The sequence below is a fragment of the Carcharodon carcharias genome, chromosome 9 (genome assembly GCF_017639515.1).
Source record: "Carcharodon carcharias isolate sCarCar2 chromosome 9, sCarCar2.pri, whole genome shotgun sequence".
Classification (NCBI taxonomy): Eukaryota; Metazoa; Chordata; class Chondrichthyes; order Lamniformes; family Lamnidae; genus Carcharodon; species Carcharodon carcharias.
The window spans coordinates 119506920-119527346 of NC_054475.1; the positions used below are offsets into that span (position 1 = coordinate 119506920).

Consider the following 20427-nt stretch of genomic DNA (forward strand, 5'->3'; position numbering starts at 1 on the left):
GGAGGCTGGTGGTGGAAATGGGAGGCCTTTTCTGAGGCTTGGGAAACCCGGCTGTCCGCAGTTAAATTTCCATTTGTGGATAAGTATGTTGCACACGGCCTCATTATAATATTCAAATTGCCAACCTCTCTCCTGGATTGGCTGCTCAACTCTATTAAAACCGGTCATGTCGGTTGGGAGTGGGGTCAGGATTCAGATATTTAGTCCTTTAACCTGCCACTGAACCCAAATCTGCTAATTTTCTGGAGTTAAAAGTACACCCAACACTTTTTACATAATAAAGAGATTCAAAGTCACAAACAATTAAATGTAACAATACAACAGGACAATTGGATAATGTGTATATAAAATGGCTGTAACATTGGAGGTTACCTACCTATCTATCTACCTAAACTGCTCTGGATTTGTATTCTCAACCATGATCTATGCCCCAGACTGTGAACAATGCAAAGCTACTCAGATTATCATATAAACTGAAGATAGCAGTGGAACTTGACTCAGAAGTAATGATTTTGTTTTGTTATGGTATTTTCTGGATATCTTCCAGAATAGAGGTCATAAATTTGTTGCCTGTGTTTTCTCTTCCTTCACAGACATGATGTGGATAGCACCTTTGACGGCAGTGCTAGTTTTCATTGCAGGGACAATTATCTGTATTGTTGTGATTTGGATCCTGAAAGAATTTGCTCACCTGCTTTTGACACAGTCACAACTTCCCAAATCCTTGGTATGTAAATCACTTTGTGCTCTAGCTGTCTATATTTGGTCATTTGGAGCTGTTGTACTATCTCGTAAAATTGGATGAATTTTGGGGAACTCATCTCTTCTGATCAGTCAGTTAAGTTTTTCCAGTGAGGTAATTCAGCCTTGAAAATGAGGAGGGTCCCAAGTTCGATCACTGGTGTGTGTTGAATTAGCTGATACAGCTGAGGCAGTGGTACAATAACCTCAATTGCTATTCAGCAGTCTCTGCTGCAAATGTGGGTTGGATCTCTCGGACACCTTGTTCACAGCCCTCCCGGCTAAAAAGTCGATTGGGAGCCCACCCATAATAAAGACGGCAGCCACTTTGCTCATGGCAAGGAATTAATTGGCTCAAGGTAAGACTTCTGCCCACATCTGGGGAGGTAGTCCTGCCTTAGACAGCTGCCGGCCAGCCTGATGGGCTGGCAGCTCTGTAGTCTCAGCAGTGTCAGGTTCAAGGGAGTAGAAACTACTGGGACCATAAGCAGTCCCTGGCAAAGAGGAAGTTATGGAGGTAGGCCCCAGTGAGTGGGAGGTGGTGGAGCTGGGTTTGAGAGGCAGGGGGAGGGTTAAAGGGGGGATATGACCTTGAAGGGGGGAATGTCTCTGATAGCTACAGAGACTCCCCAGTTGAAGTACTATCCCCCTCGCCCAACACCAGCCTTCACAGTAAAAGCTGCCAGCTTAACCGGCTGTTGTGGGCCTTCCCCTGCTGTGTGTAAAAGAGCTGCCAGATGAGGCACTTAAGTAGCCATTAATTGGTAACTTAAAACCCTCAGTAGGCTCGAGGGTGGACAGGTCACCCGACGCCTCAACCGACCCTCATAAAATGGGAGACAGATCAGCGTCAGGTTGGAAGGTGATAGACAGACCACGCGCTGCATTTTATTAGCCTCCACCCCAACTTCAAAAACACTGGTGCGGGAGCATAAAGTTCCAGCCCCATGTGTATTGGGTGTTGGAAAAGGGCTCCCACAGTCGAATATGGAACAACATCCATGCAAAAAGTGAACACCTTGAGGAGGGGAGAATTAGTGGAAAGAAGTTAATTTTGATGAACTATTAGAATATGAAAAACATATTTGAATTACAGATTTTCTCTGTGAAAGATAAAAGTTACAAACTTTTTACAAATACAATCCAAGTCATTGCAATATTATTGAGTATAATAGCTGCTGTTGATTTAAAATAAAAATAAAAAAAATCCTCATGATATAAGGAACAGAGAAGAAAATACTGTAATTTATTAGGGATAGGGATAATTCCATGAGCCTGGACTGTTGTGTTTTTGTAATAATTGGGAAAAGCTACCTGCTGTTGACAGGCTGTGTTCGAAACCAGCACCACAGACACAGAATATTAGCCTCAAATTGCTCTAATAAATAACAATGAGAATCAAAAATGGGTGGGTCAGACTTTTCCATTAAAACGATGTTGCTTTCTGTTCTAAAAAGGCAATACATATCTAGTAATGAACAGGAATTAAGGTGATAAGAAATAAACTGGAAAGGGATTATGGTCATCATCTGAAAAAGACAAGCAGGAGTGTTTTGAATGGGATTCTTCATCAGAAGGCTCAGCAGAGAAATCGGTGATCAAATACTAAGGCAGGGGTTTTCCATGCCTGCTAGAGTCAGGCCGTGCTCGGTGGTGTGAGTGGACAATATGGCGCGATTGGTTTCACAACGGCGTGAAACCAGTTTGCGACTGTCCGCTCAGCCCGCTGGTGGCAGGCATTGTTTCCCGCCATTGGACATCGGGAACCTCATTGTAATACATCTGCATATCATTATTAGGCCTGCCCACCGGAATTGTCCCGCTTCGCTAGATTGTCCGCCCACGTCGGCAGGAAAGTGCGCCAGTGTGTTTCACAACAGCACATAAAAGGCGTGCACTTGGCGGACTGCACTTTGGGGGGAACTCCGAGGTGAGTACATAGTAATGTTATGTAGCGCTCACCAGGGTTGCCTGTTGGGCTTCAAGTTTTGAGGCTCATTGGGATGGCCAGGGCAGCTCTACAATTGAGGTGACTTGGGGGAGGGGGCTAGGGCTGCCCTGCAGTTGAATGTAGCACACAAGTGTTCAGGGGAGTGGGGCGGAGGTGGGGTAAGGGAAGCAGCAACGCAGTAGGGACATCTGTTATAAAGTGCCCATTCCTTTGCAACTGAGACAGTTCAGGCGCAGCCACATTGATATGACTGGAGTCGGTCTTCTATCTTATCTGCCCACTCAAGCAACACAGAGGCATCTAAGTGCCACCAAGTGCCCCAGAGCTTTTCAATCCTCAAGCACAGATTGCAAAGTATTGAGCATTTTTGTGGACTGCAGAACAGTTGGCTGACTATGCATGTTGTACAATCTCCTTGTTAAAGCTGGCCATGGAGCGGTCACTGCTGGAGGCACTCACAGCCTCTTGAAAAGTCAGCCTTCCCGTTTGGACCAGTCTCCTCAATAGGTAAAGCTAACAGGGCAGCTATGCAGTGTGGGTTAGGAGAATGCCTGCATCTGAGCTGGTAGCACAGCATGTAGTCCAATGGGCAAAGCTGCCTCCAGTCGGTCAGGTGGATTGGGGCGGAGGTGGGTGGGGTTTTGGGCAGCCATGCAGCGCATTAATCTCTGGTTATCCAAGCGGTGGCCAGCACTCTCAGCAAAGTGTTAAGGGGCCTTCACATTTAACCAGGACCGGTTCTTAGTACACCCACGCTAACCCTTTTGTCTTTCTCTTTCACCCTGCAGGAGGAATACATCAGGATCATGGAGCCTGGTGAACTAGCTGTATGCCTTGTAGCTTACAGAGAGCGAAGGCGATGGAGAAGAGAGTGACTGAGGTGCCTGGCTGTGCAGAGGGAAGAGCAGCACCCTCAGGAAGAAGGGGTGACTGGGGCTCCCACACACGCCACCGAAGAGCCACAGCGAGCGGTCACTGGTTGGCACTTAGTGATACCCAGGGCCTATAGACACTGCCTTTCAGTGGTGAAAAGATGACTGAGAACCAGTGTCGCCAAAGATTGTGCATGGTTAGGGAACTGGTTGGTCACATCCACCACCTGCTGCAGGATTTGGCACCATGTGGATATGGAGGGCATCCACTGCCAGTGGCTGTGAAAGTGACTGCGGCACTCAACCTCTATGCCAGTGGCTCTTTATGGGCTCCACAGGTGACCTCTGTGGAGGGTGCCTCCAGATTCCTCTTCAGGGCTTGATTGGAGGCTGTGGGGCGTGGATTCTGTCAGCTGTTTCCCAGATGTGCCTGCAGAAGCAAGGGGAGATAATTAGTGCATGGCAGTGGCCTGTGAAAGAGGACACATCACTCACAGCATGGTTATCTGATGGATGTTGCACTGCTGGACCCTCACTTGGTAAAGCAGTGCTGACCTCACCGTCAGAACAGGAACAGTCCAGATCCTTGCCGGCCAGCTGGATGGTTCTGTTTTCAAAGTCCGTGAGGGCCTTGATTTCAGATGTTCCTCCACTGGTCTGCGACCTCTCCCCATTGTTGTGTACCAGCTCAACCTGCATGAATAGAGATGGGGAGAGTGTAAGCAGGATGCCTGCCAGGCCAGATGATAAGAATGCCTGGCCTGTGTGGGTGGTGCATGGTCCCATGGATTGGATGACGACAATGAAGGTGTGTGTGAGAGAGTGAATGGTGATGTCCCTTGAACTGGCAGTGAGTGAAGGTCCTGTAGATGTGTGATGGGTTTTTGAGCATGTCAGTTGAAAGTGTGAGAAGAGTGACTTCCCCTGGTGGAAGGGAATAGATCATTCATCCTCTTGCGGCACAGGGTGGCTGTCCTGTTTTGAATGGCTTTGGCGCTGACCACCACTGCCACCACCTCCCAAACCTAGTTGGTCATGCCGCTGCCTATCCTAGCCAGAGCAAGGGTAGAGGACATCGTGACGGGCCTCCACGTCATCCAAAAGGTGTTCCAGTGACGCAACACTAAACCTGGGGGTTGCAGTCTTTTGCCTTTCGTGGACATCCTCCCAGCAACAGTTGTGGGCTGGGAGCACTGAGATGCGTGTGCACGGCTGAACTTTAAATATGGTGCCCAGTGTTCTGATGCAGCGAGGTGATGGCGTGACGGGCAGATGAGAGCCCGCATGTCATGGAAATGGCGTGTTTCCCTGGAATGCGTAAGTAATGTGGCAGGTTTGGGATGATACGTCATGAAAACCTGCCACCCGCTACTGCACTTGGTGCAAACCTTGGACGATTCCGCCCTAAGAAAGAAAAGACTCCCCAAAACGTTTCACCTGCACTGAGTTCACTTCTGATTGATATGAATGCTTGGCAGACAACCATGGCAACCATTTTGCCTGCCTGCTAGATCCCATAAACAACAATGAGATGGTTAGTTAACATGTGGGAGGTCTTTTGGCGCAGTGGTTGTATCCCCACCTCTCAGCCAGCAGCTCTGGATTAAAGTGCCATTTCAGGGCTTGAGGGCTACAGAAGGTGTGTTTGAAATGTGGCCAAATACTTTGTTTATCAGCCTGTAAATCTTTCCAATACATCTGATGGCAGGTGGTAAGAGCAGGAGAGTTTCCTGGTCAGCCATATTGCAGAAGGCAATGGCAAACCACTGCCAAGCATAATCATGGACCAATCCTATGGACGTTCATGGGTGCCAATGCCCTTAGGGCATGGTATAAGGAGGAGGAAGAGTTAATGTGTTGCTGGATGCAGAATGAAGTAGATGTATTCAAAATGCATGTTTTGATTAACAGTTTTGTTATTCTGCTGTCATTGAAAAGTAATATAGCATGTGTCCAGCTTGCACAACAAGAAAAACCGGTTCCATGTGGATTTATTATGGATATGGATACAAACAACAAACAGCTTGTCACAAGGCATTGCACAGGAGCATGAGGAAATGAAAATCCAGCCAAACAACACTGATGGGTGGGGCATTCCAGAAAGTTAACACAGTGATGATGAAGGGGCAAGCATATGTTTAATGAGAGAATTTCAGATCATGAGGATTAGGCAGCTGATGGTGTGTGCAAGGAGAGGGGATGCATAAGAGGTTGGAGCCAGAGGAATGGAAATAACGGGAGAGATGCACGCGTGTTATGATGGAGATGGTTCCAGAGATAAAGAAGCTAGAAAGGGATTTAAAGATCAGGAAGATCATTTTAAATCTGAGGTGTCAGCTAGTCATCAACATTTTGGATGAGCTGGAGTTTATGAAGGATATGAAGCTGGCCAAGAGAGTATTGGAGATAAAAGCAAAATACTGTGGATGTTGGAAATCTGAAATAAAAACAGAAAATGCTGGAAAACCCTTCTGAAGAAACATTAACTCTGTTTCTCTCTCCACAGATGCTGTCAGACCTGCTGAGTTTTTCCAGTATTTTCTGTTTTTGTTTGAGAGTATTCGATATATTGGGCCCAATACTTACAGTGGTAGGATTTCCACGTCTAGGTTGGTGGGGGCAGAGTTTTGGTCTGTGGTATGTGTGTTTTTTAACAAGTTCCCTGTCAGGAAGCCAAGCTGATAGGTAGGCCTGACTCCATGGGATGGGGAACATCACAAAAAGGCTGCAGCTCTAGGAGCAGCTCCCTTTCCTGCTACTAAGGGTAGGGATTGTGAGGTTGGGATGAGGGAGTGATGGCACAGCATAGTTTGAACGGTTGGAGGAGTGATCATGGCGAGTGATTGGGGGTTTGGAAGTGCCGGTGATTGAGACAGAGTGGGGTGGGGGGGTGGGGGGGAGGTCAATGATAGCAGGGGTGGGTAGGCGAATGCATAGCGGCTGATGACCTTAGAGATGTCACTGATAAAGGGCGGTCGTTGATGATTTTTGGAGGATGTGTGATTGGGAGGAGGATCAGTGATTACGAGGAGGGTTAGTGATTGCGGAAGGGAGCGACTATGGCGGGGAGGCTGGATGATCGCTGGCGCGGGGTGGTATTTCCAGCAGTGCCGATCATGGTGTGGGTCAGTGATATAGTAAGGTGAGATGAGTGATCACACTCTGCTGCCTGGCCTCCCTTCATTGCTTGGTAGTCTCACCAGGAGGTAGTGGCTGTTGTCAGCACTGCACCCACCCAAAGCCCTGGATCGTCCAGGGACCTTGGCAACAAGCAACTGATGGCGAGAGGGGATTGCAGGTTGGAGTCGCGATGTATGTGGGGGCTGTTGGCAGGAAGTGCGTGGGGGGTGGCTCTCAACGGGTTCCTACCTTCCCAATGCTGAGTCCCTCAATCAGGCAATAAATGCCTTTGAACAGGACCCTCCATCCCCCCCACCCACCCCCACCGCCCAGGAAGCTTGTAAGCAGCCCTGACAAGGTTTACGTCTTGGGCTTTCCACATGGTGGTTTCTTCTGCCCAATGCTGGGTGAGTACCTGTGACAGCAGGACAGCGCACGGGGTGGGAAGGCCTTTTCAGTCACAGGCTTAATAGGGGCAGAAGCTTGAAAATGGCAGGGTCCCCACCTGCCATCTTCCTGCCTGATTAAATGCCTCGCCCCACATTCCAGCCGCCAATATTGTCCTGTGGAAGGGCATTAAGTTCTCCCCTTTGTGCCCTCCGCACCACTTGCTTTCTCACCTATTTATGCATCATTTGCAAATTTGGCTACAATACAGTTGGCCTCTTTATCCAAGCCATTGATACAGATTGTAAATCGTTGTGGCCCCAGCGCTGATACCTGTGGCACCCCACTATTTCCAGTTTGCCAACATGAAAATGACCCATTCATATGACTGTCTGTTTCCTGTTAGCTAGCCAATCCTCTATCCATACTAATACATTACTCCTAACATCATGAGCTCTTATCCTGTGCAGTAACCTTTTATGTGGTAACTACTTAAAATTTTTAAAAAATTCATTTATGTTATGTGGGTGTCGCTGGCTAGACCAGCATTTATTGCCCATCCCCAACTGCCCTTGAGAAGGTCGTGCTGTGCTGCCTTCTTGAATTGGAGCAGTGCCTGCAATGTAGTTACACCCACAGTGCTGTTAGGGAAGGTGTTCCAGGATTTTGACCCAGCAACAGTGAGGGAATGGCAAAATGTGAGATAGTGAGTGGCTTGGAGGAGAGCTTCCAGGTGGTGGTGTTCCCATGTATCTGCTGCCCTTGTCCTTCTACATGGTGGTGCTCTTGGGTTTGGACGGTGCTGCCTAAGGAGCCTTGGTTAGTTCTTGCTGTGCATCTCGTAGATGCTACACATTGCTGCCACTGCTCATCGGTGGGGCAGGGAGTGGATGTTTGTGGATGCAAAGCCAATCAGACGGGCTGCTTTGCCCTGGATGGTGTCAAACTTCTTAAGTGTTTTGGGAGTTCCACTCATCCAGGCAAGTGGGAAGTATTCCATCACACTCCTGATCTGTGCCTTGTAGATGGTGGACAGGCTTTGGGGAATCTGGTGGTGAGTTACTTGCCTCAGGATTCCTAATCTCTGACCCTGTCTTGTAGCCACAGTATTTGTATGGCTAGTCCAGTTCGGTTTCTGATCCATGGTAACCCCCAGGATGTTGATAGTGGGGGATTCAGCGATGCTAATGCCATTGAGTGTCAAGGGGCGATGGTTAGATTCTCTCTTGTGGAGATGGTCATTCCCGGTCAGTTGTGTGGCGTGAATGTTACTTGCCACTTGCCAGCCCAAGCCTGGATATTGTCCAGGTCTTGCTGTATTTGGACATGGACTGCTTCAGTATCTGAGGAGTTGCAAATGGTGCTGAACATTGTGCAATGATCAGTGAACATCCCCACTTCTGACCTTATGATGGAAGGAAGGTCATTGATGAAGCAGCTGAAGATGGTTGAGCCTAGGGCACTACCCTGAGGAACTCATGCAGTGATATCCTGGAACTGAGATGATTGACTTCCACCAACCACAACCATCTCCCTTTGTGCTAGGTGTCACTCCAACCAGCAGGGTATTTCCCCCCGATTCCCACTGACTCCAGTTTTGCTGGTGTTCCTTGATGCCACACCTGGTCAAATGCTGCCATGATGTCAAGGGCAGTCACTCTCACCTCATCTTGGAAGTTCAGCTCATTTGTCCATGTTTGAACCAAAGCTGTAATGAGGTCAGAAGCTGAGTGATGCTGGTGGAACCCAAACTGAGTGTCAGTGAGCAGGTATTGCTAAGCAGGTGCCATTTGATAGCACTGTTGGTGACCACTTCCATCACTTTACTGATGATGGAGAGTGGACTGATTGAGCAGTAATGGCTGGGTTGGGTTTGTCCTGCTTTTTGTGTACAGGACATACCTGGGTAATTTTCCATATTGCCAAGTAGATGCCTGTGTGGAACAGCTCAGCTAGGGGCCCGGCAAATTCTAGAGTACAAGTCTTGGAGTGAATCAAATTGGCTGAAGACTGGCATCTATGATGCTGGGGACCTCTGGAGGAGGCTGAGATGGATCATCCAGTCGGCACTTATGGCTAAAGATTGTAGCCAGTTCTTCAGCCTTGTATTTTGTACTGATGTGCTGGGCTTCCCCATTGTTGAGTTTGGGGATATTTGTGGAGCCTTATCTTCCAGTGAGTTGTTTAATTGTCCACCACCATTTACGACTGGATGTGGCAGGACTGTAGAGCTTAGCTCTGCCTACCACTTGCTGTTTATGTTGTTTGGCATGCAAATAGTTCTGTGTTGTAGCTTCACCAGGTCCACACCACATTTTTAGGTATGCCAGGTGATCCTCCTGGCATAGGTTCCTGCACGCTTCTTTGAACGAGGATTAATCCCTTGGTTTGGTGGTAATGGTAGAGTAAGGGATATGCTAGGCCATGAGGTTACAGATTGTGTTTGAGTACAATTGTGCTGCTGCTAATAGCCCATGCCATGTCACCTCTGCTGGGTCTGTCCTGCTGGTGGGACAAGACATACCCAGGGATGGTGATGATGGTGTCTAGGACATAATCCGTAATGTCTGATTCTGTGAGTGTGAATATGTCAGGCTGTTGCTTGAATAGTCTGTGAGACAGCTCTCCCAATTTTGGCACAATCCCCCAGATGATAGTAAGGAGGACATTGAAGGATCAACAGGGCTGGATTTGCCGTTGTCATTTCCAGTGCCTAGGTCGATGCTGGGTGGTCCGTCTGGTTTTATTCCTTCTTATTGACTTTGTAGCAGTTTTGATACAACTGAGTGGCTTGCTAGACCATTTCAGAGGGCATTTAAGAGTCAACCACATTACTGTGGATCTGGAGTCACATGTAGGCCAGACCAGAGAGGAAGGCAAATTTCCTTCCCTAAAAGGCATTAGTGAACCAGATGGGTTTTTAGGACAATTGGCAATGGTTTCATGGTCATCAGTAGACTTTTATTTCCAGCTTTTTGGAAATCCAAATATCTACAATATGTACTGGTTTCCCTTTGTCCACCTTGCTTGTTACAAAAGAACATAGAAATAGGAGCAGGCGTAGGCCATTCAGCCCTCAAGCCTGCTCCGCCTTTCAATAAGATCATGGCTGATCTGCCCCAGGCCTTAACTCCTGCTTCTCAGGAACTAATGCTCCTCATAACCTTCAACTCCCTGATATTTCAAAAATTTACTTCCTCTTTAAATACTTTCAGTGATCTAGCCTCCACAACTCTCTGGGGTAGAGAATTCCAGTCATTCACTACCCTTTGGGCGAAGAAATTCCTTCACAGCTTAGTTTTAAATGAGTGCCCCCTTATTTTGTAACCATGTTTCCTAGTTCATGTTTCCCCAGTAGGGGAAACATCTTCTCAACATCTCCCCTGTCAAGCCCCCTCAGAATCTTGTACGGTTCAATAAGATCACCCCTGATTCATTTCTAATGAATAAAGGCCTAACCTGTTTAGCCGTTCTTGATAAGTCAACCCCTTCATCCCAGGGATCAGCCTAGTGAATCTCTTTTGAACTGCCTCCAATGCCAGTATATCCTTAAGTATGGGGACCAAAACTGTACACAGTACCCCAGGTGCGGCCTCACCAACACACTGTACAGTTGTAACAAAACTTCCCTATTTTTAAGCTCCAACCCCCTAGCAATTCAGGCCAAAATTCCATTTGCCTTTTTAATTACTTGCTGCACCTGCATGCTAATTTATTAGGCAGAATATTACGCTCAGCATGCAGGCCTGTGCTCGACACGCCGGAGCGTAAAATGACGTGTGATGATGTCGGCTGTGCATCCCAACGTCATAGTGCACTCATGTGATATTTCGTTCGGCGAGCATGCACCGAAGTCAGCTGTGCTCCCGCTAATAATTAAAAGGTCTATTAAGGCCATTAACAATCTAATTAAATTCAAATCTTCACTGCCTGTCCAATCTTACGGTTGACGGGCAGACAAAAAGGCCAAACGGCCTTTACATTTTTTAGGAAACCTCATCCACGAGCGGAATGAGGTTTCCTAAAGCAAATAAACATTAAATAAAAACTTTATTTAGGAATTAATCTCATTTCCCATCTCATGTGATAAAGTCACATGAGGGGACATGTTTTATTAAATTTTTATTGTCTTTATTCATTTTTTTAAACAGTGCTTCAATCTCCCTGATGCACGGAGCTGCCTCAGGGAGATTGAAGCGCTCTTTCACACGCATGCGTGAACTGCATGCTAGACCCGACTCTCCCTCCTCCCCCCGCCCGCATAGGTAGCGCTCAGTGCTGCCGCTTGCGATTCACGCAGGGCAGGCCTTAATTGGCCTGACCGCGTAAAATTGCAGTGCGGAGCCGATCGCGGGCGGCGGTCAGCTGCACGACTGCCACGCCCCTGCCGAGCACCCCCACCAAAAGCAAAATCCTGCCCTTTGTGTTTCATGCACAAGAACACCCAGATCCCTCTGTGTTGCACTTTTTTGGAGACTTTCTCCACTTAAATAATAGTCTGCCTTTTGATTCTTTCTACCAAAGTGCATGACCTCACACTTTCCTCCATCTGCCAACTTTTTGCCCACTCGCTCAATATATCAATAACCCCTTGCAGATTCTTTATGTCCTCATCACAGCATGCCCTCCCACCTATTTTTGTATCATCAGCAAATTTGGATACATTACACTCTGCTCCTTTCTCCAAGTCATTAATTTGGATAGTAAATAATTGAGGCCCTAGGACTGATCCTTGTGGCACTCCTAGTTATGTCTTTCCAATCTGAAAAAGACCCATTAATCCTGACTCATTAATCCCACCTCTCTGTCTTCTGTGTGTTAACCAATCCTCAATCCATGCTAATACATTACCCCCAATACTGTGAGCTCCTATCTTGTGCAAAAACCTTTTATGTGGCACCTTATTGAATGCCTCCTGGAAATCCAAATACAGTACACCTACTGGTTCCCCTTTATCAACTCTGCTTGTTATAACTTCAAAGAACTCTAGCAAATTTGTCAAACATGATTTCTCTTTCACAAAACCATGTGGACTCCGTTTGATTGCGTTAGGCTTTTCTAAATGTCCTGCTCTTTTTTCCTTATTAATGAACTCTAGCATTTTACCAACTACAGATGTTAGGCTGTTTGGCCTATGGTTTCCTGCTTTTTGTCTCCCTCTCTTCTTGAATAGAGGCGTCACATTAGCAATTCTCCAATCTGCTTGGACCCTCCCGGAATCTGGTGAGTTCTGGGATATTTCTAGCAATGCCTCCACTAGCTCTGCAGCAACCTCCTTTAAAACCCTTGGATGCAGGCCATCAGGTCCTGGTGACCTGTCTGCTTTTAGTCCCATTAGTTTGTCAAATACTTTGTCCCACGTGATAGAGACTGTTAGAAGATCTTTCCTCTCATTTGCTCCTTGCTAATCTGATATTTTTGGGATGTTTATAGTCCTCCATCATGAAGACTGATGCAAAATATTGGTTTAAATTATCTGCCATTTCCATGTTCCCCATTATCAATTCTCCAGTCGCATCCTCCAAGAGTCCAATGCTCACTTTAGCCCTTCTTTTTTTTTATATACCAGTAAAAGCTCTTGCTGTTTGTTTTTATATTTCTAGCCAATTTACTTTCATAATCAATTTCCTCCCTCTTTATTAGCTTTTTAGTCATCCGCTGCTGGTTCCATAAAAGTTCCTAATCCTCTGGCCTTTCACCACTTTGTATGCCTTAGTTTTTGATTGGATACTCTCCTTGACTACCTTTGTTAACCGTGGGTGGTTCATCCTTCTCATTGAATCCTTCTTTTTGACAGGGATAAATTCTTGCTGAGTGTTATGAAATATCTGCTTAAACCCTTGACTTTCCCCTTAGTCTATCTTCCCAGCCCACTTTAGACAACTCATAGCTCTGTAACTGCCCTTATTTAAGTTGAGGACACTGGTTTGAGACCCGAGTTGCTCGCCCCCAAACTGAATTTGAAATTCTACCATGTTGTGATGATCGCTACTCCCTAGAGGATCCTTAACTATGATATCTCTTATTAATCCCACTTCATTATACATTACTAGAACTAAAATAGCCTGTTCCCAGGTAGGTTCTGCAATATATTGCTTTAAGAAACAATCCCTGATGTACTCTACATAATTTGTCTTCCATATTAACCCTGCCAATCTGATTTGTCCAGTCAATATACAGATTAAAATCACCCATGACAATTGTTGCACCCTTCTTACATGCCTCCATTATTTGCCGATTTATACTTTGTCCAACATAGTAACATAGAAAATAAGAGCAGGAGTAGGCTATTCGGTCCTTCGAGCCTGCTTCACCATTCATTATGATCATGGCTGATCATCCAACTCAATAGCCTGCTTCCACTTTCTCCCCATATCCTTTGATCCCTTATCGCCCCAAGAGCTATATCTAACTCCTTCTTGAAAACATACAATGTTTTGGTCTCAACTACTTTCTGTGGTAGCGAATTCTACAAGCTCACCACCCTTGGGTGAAGAAATTTCTCCTCATCTCAGACCTAAATGGTCTACCCCATATCCTCAGACTGTGACCCCTGGTTCTGGACTCCCCCGCCATTGGGAACATCCGTCCTGCATCTACCCTGTCTAGTCCTGTTAGAATTTTATCTATGAGATCCCCCCCTCATTCTTCTGAACTCTTGCGAATACAATCCTAAACGACTCAATCTCTCCTCATATGTCTACGTTGAGGCAACTCTTCAGGGGCCTATAGATGACTCCCACCCATCACTTCTTCCCCTTGCTATTCCTTATTTCCACCCAAACTGATTCCACATCATGATCTATTGCACCTGTATCACTACTCACCACTGCACTGATACCTTCCTTTATTAACAGAGCTAGCCCATCTCTGTTTCCTTTTTGCCTATTTCTCTGGAACATCAAATACCCTTGAATATTGAGTTCCCTGTCTCTGCAACCATGTCTCTGTAAAAGCTATCAAGTCATATTCAATTATTTCTATTTATGCTGTCAACTCATCTATCTTGTTACCTATGCTGCGTGCATTCAGATAAAGAGCCATAAGATTTGACTTTTTAACCATTATTGTTCATTCTGGTTCTGATTTCTGCTGCATTCTTCTGCTTATATTTTCTGCCCCTTCCTGTCACACTTTGATTATAGTTCACCTCTTCATTACCCTGCATCCTTACTCTCTTGTTTCTTTTTGATTTTTTAAAAACTTCCCTTCACTTGAACCCTCCCCCCTCACTAATTAATTTAAAGTCCTATCTACGACCCTAGTTATATGATTCGCCAGGACACTGGTCCCAGCATGGTTCAAATGAAACCTACCCAAATGGAACAGCTCTCTCCTTTGCCAGCACTGGTCCAAGTGCCCCATGAACCAGAACCCATTTCTCCCACACCAATCTTTCAGCCACACATTTACTTCTCTAATCTTATTTACTTTACGCCAATTTGCATGTGGCTCAGGAGGTAATCCGGAGATACCTTTTGTAGTTCTGCTTTTTAATTTAGCCCCAAGCTGCTCGTAGTCCCTCAGCACAACCTCTTTCCTAGTCCTACCTATGTCATTGGTATCTACGTGGACAACTGGATCCTCCCCCTCTCACTCCAAGCTCCTCTCCAGCCCAGAAGAGGTGTTCTTAACCTTGGCATTAGGTAGGCAACACAGCGTTCGGGACTCTCTGTCTTTGCTGCAGAGAACAGTATCTATTCCTCTAACTATGCTATCCTTTATTACTACCACGTTTCTCTTTTTTCCCCCCACTTGAATGGCACTCTGTGCCTGGTGCTGTGGTCAGTTCACTCATCCGCCCTGCAGACCGAGCCCTGGGGAGCAAGAATTTTGTACCTATTGGACAAGGGCGCTGGCTGAGGCTCCTCTAAAACTAAATTTTAGATGCCCATACCTGCCTCACTCACAGTCACACCCTCTTGTTCCTGATCACAGTCCAAATTTGATGTAACCAATCTAAGGGGTGGGACTGTCTCCTGAAGCACAGTGTCCAGACACCTCTCCCTCTCCCTGATGTCTCAAAGTTTCCGCCGCTCGGACTCCAGCTCATCAATTCTGAGCCGAAGTTCCTCGAGCAGCACTTGCTGCAGATGTGGTCATAGAAAATAAGAGCAGGAGTAGGCCATTTCGTCCTTCGAGCCTGCTCCACCATTCATTATGATCATGGCTGATCATCTAACTCAATAGCCTCCTCCTGCTTTCTCCCCATATCCTTTGATCCCTTTCTCCCCAAGATCTATATCTAACTTCTTGAAAACATACAATGTATTGGCCTCAGCTACTTTCTGTGACAGCTCACCACTCTCCGGGTGAAGAAATTTCTCCTCATCTCAGTCCTAAATGGTCTACCCCATATCCTCAGACTGTGACCCCTGGTTCTGAACTCCCCTACCATTGGGAACATCCTTCCTGCATCTACCCTGTCTAGTCCTGTTAGAATTTTATAGATTTCTATGAGATGCCCCCTCATTCTTCTGAACTCTAGCAAACATAATCCTAACCGACTCAATCTCTCCTCATATGTCAGTCTCGTCATCCCGGGAATCAGTCGGGTAAACCTTCGCTGCACTCCCTCTATAGCAAGAACGTACCTCCTCAGATAAGGAGACCAAAACTGCACACAATATTCCAGGTGTGGTGTCACCAAGGCCCTGTATAATTGCAGCAAGACATCCCTGCTCCTGTACTCGAATCCTGTCGCTATGAAGGCCAACATACCATTTGCCTTCTTTACCGCCTGTTGCACCTGCATGCTTAACTTCAGCAACTGGTGTAGAGGACACCCAGGTCTCATTGCACATTCCCCTCAATTTATAGCCATATTATATATATTTATAGTCACCATGGATTGCACTGGTTCCCCACATACTACAGCTGCAACAAATAACCTACCCAGCTTTCTCTATTCTACTTTATCAAGTAATTTGGATGTTAAATATTTTAGAAGTGAATTTCTTAACTGTACTCTTCAGCTGTAATAATGTCTCCTGATTTAAACCACTTAGTCAATCAAAAGACACCCAGAAGAGATACCGCCAATCATCTACCTGTTTTCCTTTGTTGTCACACTTTGGCTCTGACAGATAGAAAAAGGTCCTCCTCTCGCATTCTCCTCTAGGTGCTGCTGACTGCCTATCCCAGGGTCCTCCTCTCGCACTCTCCTCTGAAAGAACTCTAATACATTTGTCAAACACTATTTCCCTTTCATAAAATCATGTTGACTGTGCCAGACTGTATGATGATTTTCTAAATATCCTGTTACTACTTCCTTAATAATGGATTCCAGTATTTTCCCATTGGCAGATGATAGACTAACTGGGCTATAGGTTCCTGCTTTCTTTCTTCTTCCTTTCTTGAATAGGGGGATTACATTTGTGGTTTTCAAATCCACTGTTACCTTTCCAGAATCTAGGGAATTTAGAAAGTTTGCAGCCATGACATCTACTATCTCTGTAGCCACTTCTTTTAAGGGCCTGGGATGCAGCCCATCAGGTCCAGGGGACTTGTCAGCCATTAGCTGAATTAGTTTTCATAGTACTTTTTCTCCAGCGTTAGAGATTAATTTTAGTTCCTCCCTCTCTTTCTCCTTGATTTTCTAATATTCTTGGTATGTTTTTTGTCTTCTACCATGAAGATGAATAAAAAATACTTGTTCAAGGTCTCTGCTATTTCCTTGTTTCCCATTATTAATTCCCCAGTCTCTGCTAAGGAATCAGCACTTACTTGAGCTACTCTCTTCCTTTTTATACACTTGTTGAAGTTCTTACTGTTCGTTTTTATATTTTCTGCAACTGTCATAATTCTCATTCCTCCCCCTTAGTAGAAGATAAGAAGGAGTAATGCAGCATGACCACAGCCCCCTAGCGTCCCCTGTATCGATGAACATCAGATCATTAATCCAGATGAACAGTTGTTTATAGGGTTAAGCTATAACTAAACAGATAAATTCCTTTTCTAGTGAATGTTCACACAAATAACCATTTAAACTAAGGAAATATCTTTCTTATCTGAACAGGTCATTATTTCTGAGGATCTACATGTGAACCTACATTGCAACGAGATGGGCGAGAATCTAGAAGGTGATCACATCTCATTCCTTACACAAGATGATCGCTCAAATGATTATCAGTTGAAATTTCAGAGCTCATATCTTGCCAGCAAAGTACAGCACACCTCACATAACTGTGTAACTGACGCAGATGAAAGCACTTTCTACCAAAGTAATGGTTTGAGTATCAAAGGCTATGAGCATAACAGCCTCATGAAAGAAACAGACATCTGCATGTATAGGGGTATCGGGGGTCCTCTGCCCTACAGACAATCATCTATTGAAAATAGAGACAGTGAAAGCCCCTCTCAGCAGAATAGTCCTGCAATCCCAGTCTCCTATAATTTACAGCACCAACAGCTTTCAAGTTTAAAAGATACCGAAGAAACAAGAAGCAGCAACGTTGATGAAAATAATCCAATGCTAAAGAATTTGCTACACGGTCTTGATACTTGGCAGAAAATTCAAGTAGAGACCACAAGCGCAGAGTTTTGGAAATGGGAAGATGTTCCTCTGAGTTCAGTAAAACTTTCCTTTAATGATAACTCCGAACGTGGCAATCCTGAAGTCAGTACATGTGGGGATGAAACGCCTGATTTGTTAAGCATTGATGACTTGTGTTCCCAATTTACTTGTCACTTGACAGCAGCTACTGATCGGTCTCTAAATAGCAACCAGGAATACCGAGCACAATCGATAAAACTACCTCAAGTTATAAATGATTATGAATTTCAGAACATGCTTCAAAAGCCAATCTTTCATATCTCTGAAATAAAAACAGAAAACGCTGGAAAACTCAGCAGGCCTGACAGCATCTGTGAAGTGAGAAACAGAGTTAATATTTCAAGTCCATATGACTCCTCTTCAGAGCTTTTTTCATATCTCTGAGCCTGGAAGTATGCAGTTCTCTGAGTATAGACTGAAAATTGGTTTAAGGTGTATCAATGAGCTAAAGCTTGGGCTCATTTTGAAACCAGAAAGGTTTCAAACCAGAATGTCTTGACTGTTGAAATTGGAGGAAATATTCAATTTTGTTCCTAGTTTCTGATAAAAAAAATTTTGTTTTTCTAAAGTGATATTCTGGACGTGTTCTGGAAGAAATAGTTTAGACATATCATTAGCAGTATAAAAGGTATATGTCACTTTTTTAAATGCAGTTTTCCAATCTTATTGGTGCCAAAATTTGTACAAAAGTGTGACTTTTTTTTAAGCTTTTTCAACGGAGTGACCTTGATTCATGTGTGGGTCTTGACAGGAGGTGTCAGCTATTTGACAAGCATGGGTATCGCAGCAAGCCTGATCTGCACCTCCAAGTTCCACGTCAGCATAGTATCAATAGCGGATAGATAGCCGAAGTTGAAACCATGTTCCGTTCTCTTACCCAAGGGGTATTGAGGGGAGCTAGAATGTCCTTTCCACACTGACCCTCACTGAGATCAGTTAAATTCAAAATAACTTTGCCTGGGACTAGATTATGGAATCCAATCTTGATGGCTCAGATATGCACTGGTTAATGTCAGAGGAAGGCCAGTTACTATCAGAAGACTAAGAATTTAAAAGATTTTAAAAGATTATCAGAAGACTAAGATGATTGTCTCTTTTCATATTAATAGTAAATTATAGTGTTTTTTTAAATTTATTCATTCATGGGATGTGGGCAATTATTGCTGATACCTAAATGCCCTTGAGAAGGTGATGGTGAGCTGCTCCCTTAACCTGTTGCAGTCCATGTGGTGCAGGTGTACCCACAGTGCTGTTAGGGAGGGATTTCCAGGATTTTGACCCAACAACAGTGAAGGAATGGCGATATAATTCTAAGTCAGGATTCTGAGTGCTTGGAGGGGAACTAGCATGTGATGGTGTTCCCATTTGTCTGCTGTCCTTGCCCTTCCAGGTGGTAGGTATCACGGGTTTGGAAGTGGAAGGAGCCTTGGTGAGTTGCTGAAGTACATCCTATATATGGTATATTCTGCTGCTCCGGTGTACGGCTAGTGGAGGCGGTGAATGTTTAAACTGATGGATGGCGTGCCGATCGAGAGGGCTGCTTTATCCTGGATGGTGTTGAGCTTCTTCAACCCTGTTGCAGCTGCACTCATCCAAGCTAATGGAAAGTGTTCAGTTCGGAATTATGCCTTACCGATGGTGAGCAGGGGAGTCAGGTGGTAAGCTGCTCACTTCAGAATTCCCAGTTTTTGTAGCCACGGTATTTAAGTCACTGGTCCAGTTAAGTTTCTGCTCAATTGTAACCCCTAAGATGTCAGTAGTGGGGAATTCAGTGATGGTAATGCCGTTGAATGTCAGGAGATTTGGTTAGATTCTCTCTTGTTGGAGCTGATCATTGTCTGGCACTTGTATGACGTGAATGTTATGTTCCACTTATCAGCCCAAGCCAGAATGTTATCCAGGGGGAGAATTTTCTCCCCGTTGGGGAGGGGGGGGAGGGAGGTTGGGTGGGGCCGGGCACAGGTGGGTGCACAGCCGTTTGCTGCCTGCGATTGGCTGGGTGCCAATTAAGGCCCGTCCAGCATGATGTGCACCCAGAAGCACTGAGCGCTCCCTGTGCGGGCAGGCAGTTGGCTGGGGGGGGGGGGGGGGTCGGGCGGTGGTTGCCTGAGTTGGGGAGGGAGCTGCCTCAGGAAGATTAGTTTAAGTTCTGAAAATTTTAATAAAGAAAAAATAATAATTTAAGACATCTCCCCTCATGTGAAAGTGTCACATGAGTTGGGACGTATCTATGAATGTTATTAAAAATTTTTATAAAACTTTAAATTCCTTCATGAAAGCTCATCTCGCCCATGGATGAGGTTTCATGAAAAATGTAAAGGCCGCCTGGGCTCTTCATCTGCCCGCAAACCTTAAGATCGGAAGGGCAGCTCAGTTTATTGTTTTAATTGATATTTAAATGGCCTTAAGGCCGCGTGCCTGCCGAAATAAAAATCTGAATGACGCGCAGTGACATCGGAATGCATATCCCGCCCCCGCTCGCCGAGCCGAATATTCTGGCCCAGGTCTTTCTGCATATGGACGGGGACTGCTTCAGTATTTGAGGAACTGCAAATGGTACTGAACATTGTGCAATTAGCAAACACCCCACATCTGATCTTATGATGGAGGGAAGGTCATTGATGAAGCAGCTGCAGGTGTTGGGCTGAGACACTACTCTGATGAACTCATGTAGCGATATCTGGGACTGAGATAATTGGCTACCAACAGCACCAATCATCCTCCTTTGTGCTAGGTACAACCCCAATCAGTGGAGAGTTTTCCCCCTGGTTCCCATTGACTTCAGTTTTGCTAGGGCCCCT

The 20427-nt window shown here is 45.5% G+C and overlaps 1 protein-coding gene across 2 annotated transcripts in view; it reads left to right on the top strand.

Moving 5' to 3' along the window:
- LOC121282330 overlaps positions 1–18853 on the top strand; it is a 45313-nt gene extending 26460 nt beyond the window's left edge. For both annotated transcript variants that reach the window (XM_041196022.1, XM_041196023.1), the window contains exons 8-9: positions 594–727; positions 17090–18853. In XM_041196022.1, the coding sequence (XP_041051956.1) occupies positions 594–727; positions 17090–18010 (1055 nt within the window). In that variant the 3' untranslated portion in view covers positions 18011–18853. The remainder of the gene's footprint in view (positions 1–593; positions 728–17089) is intronic.
- Positions 18854–20427: the final 1574 nt, after the last annotated feature.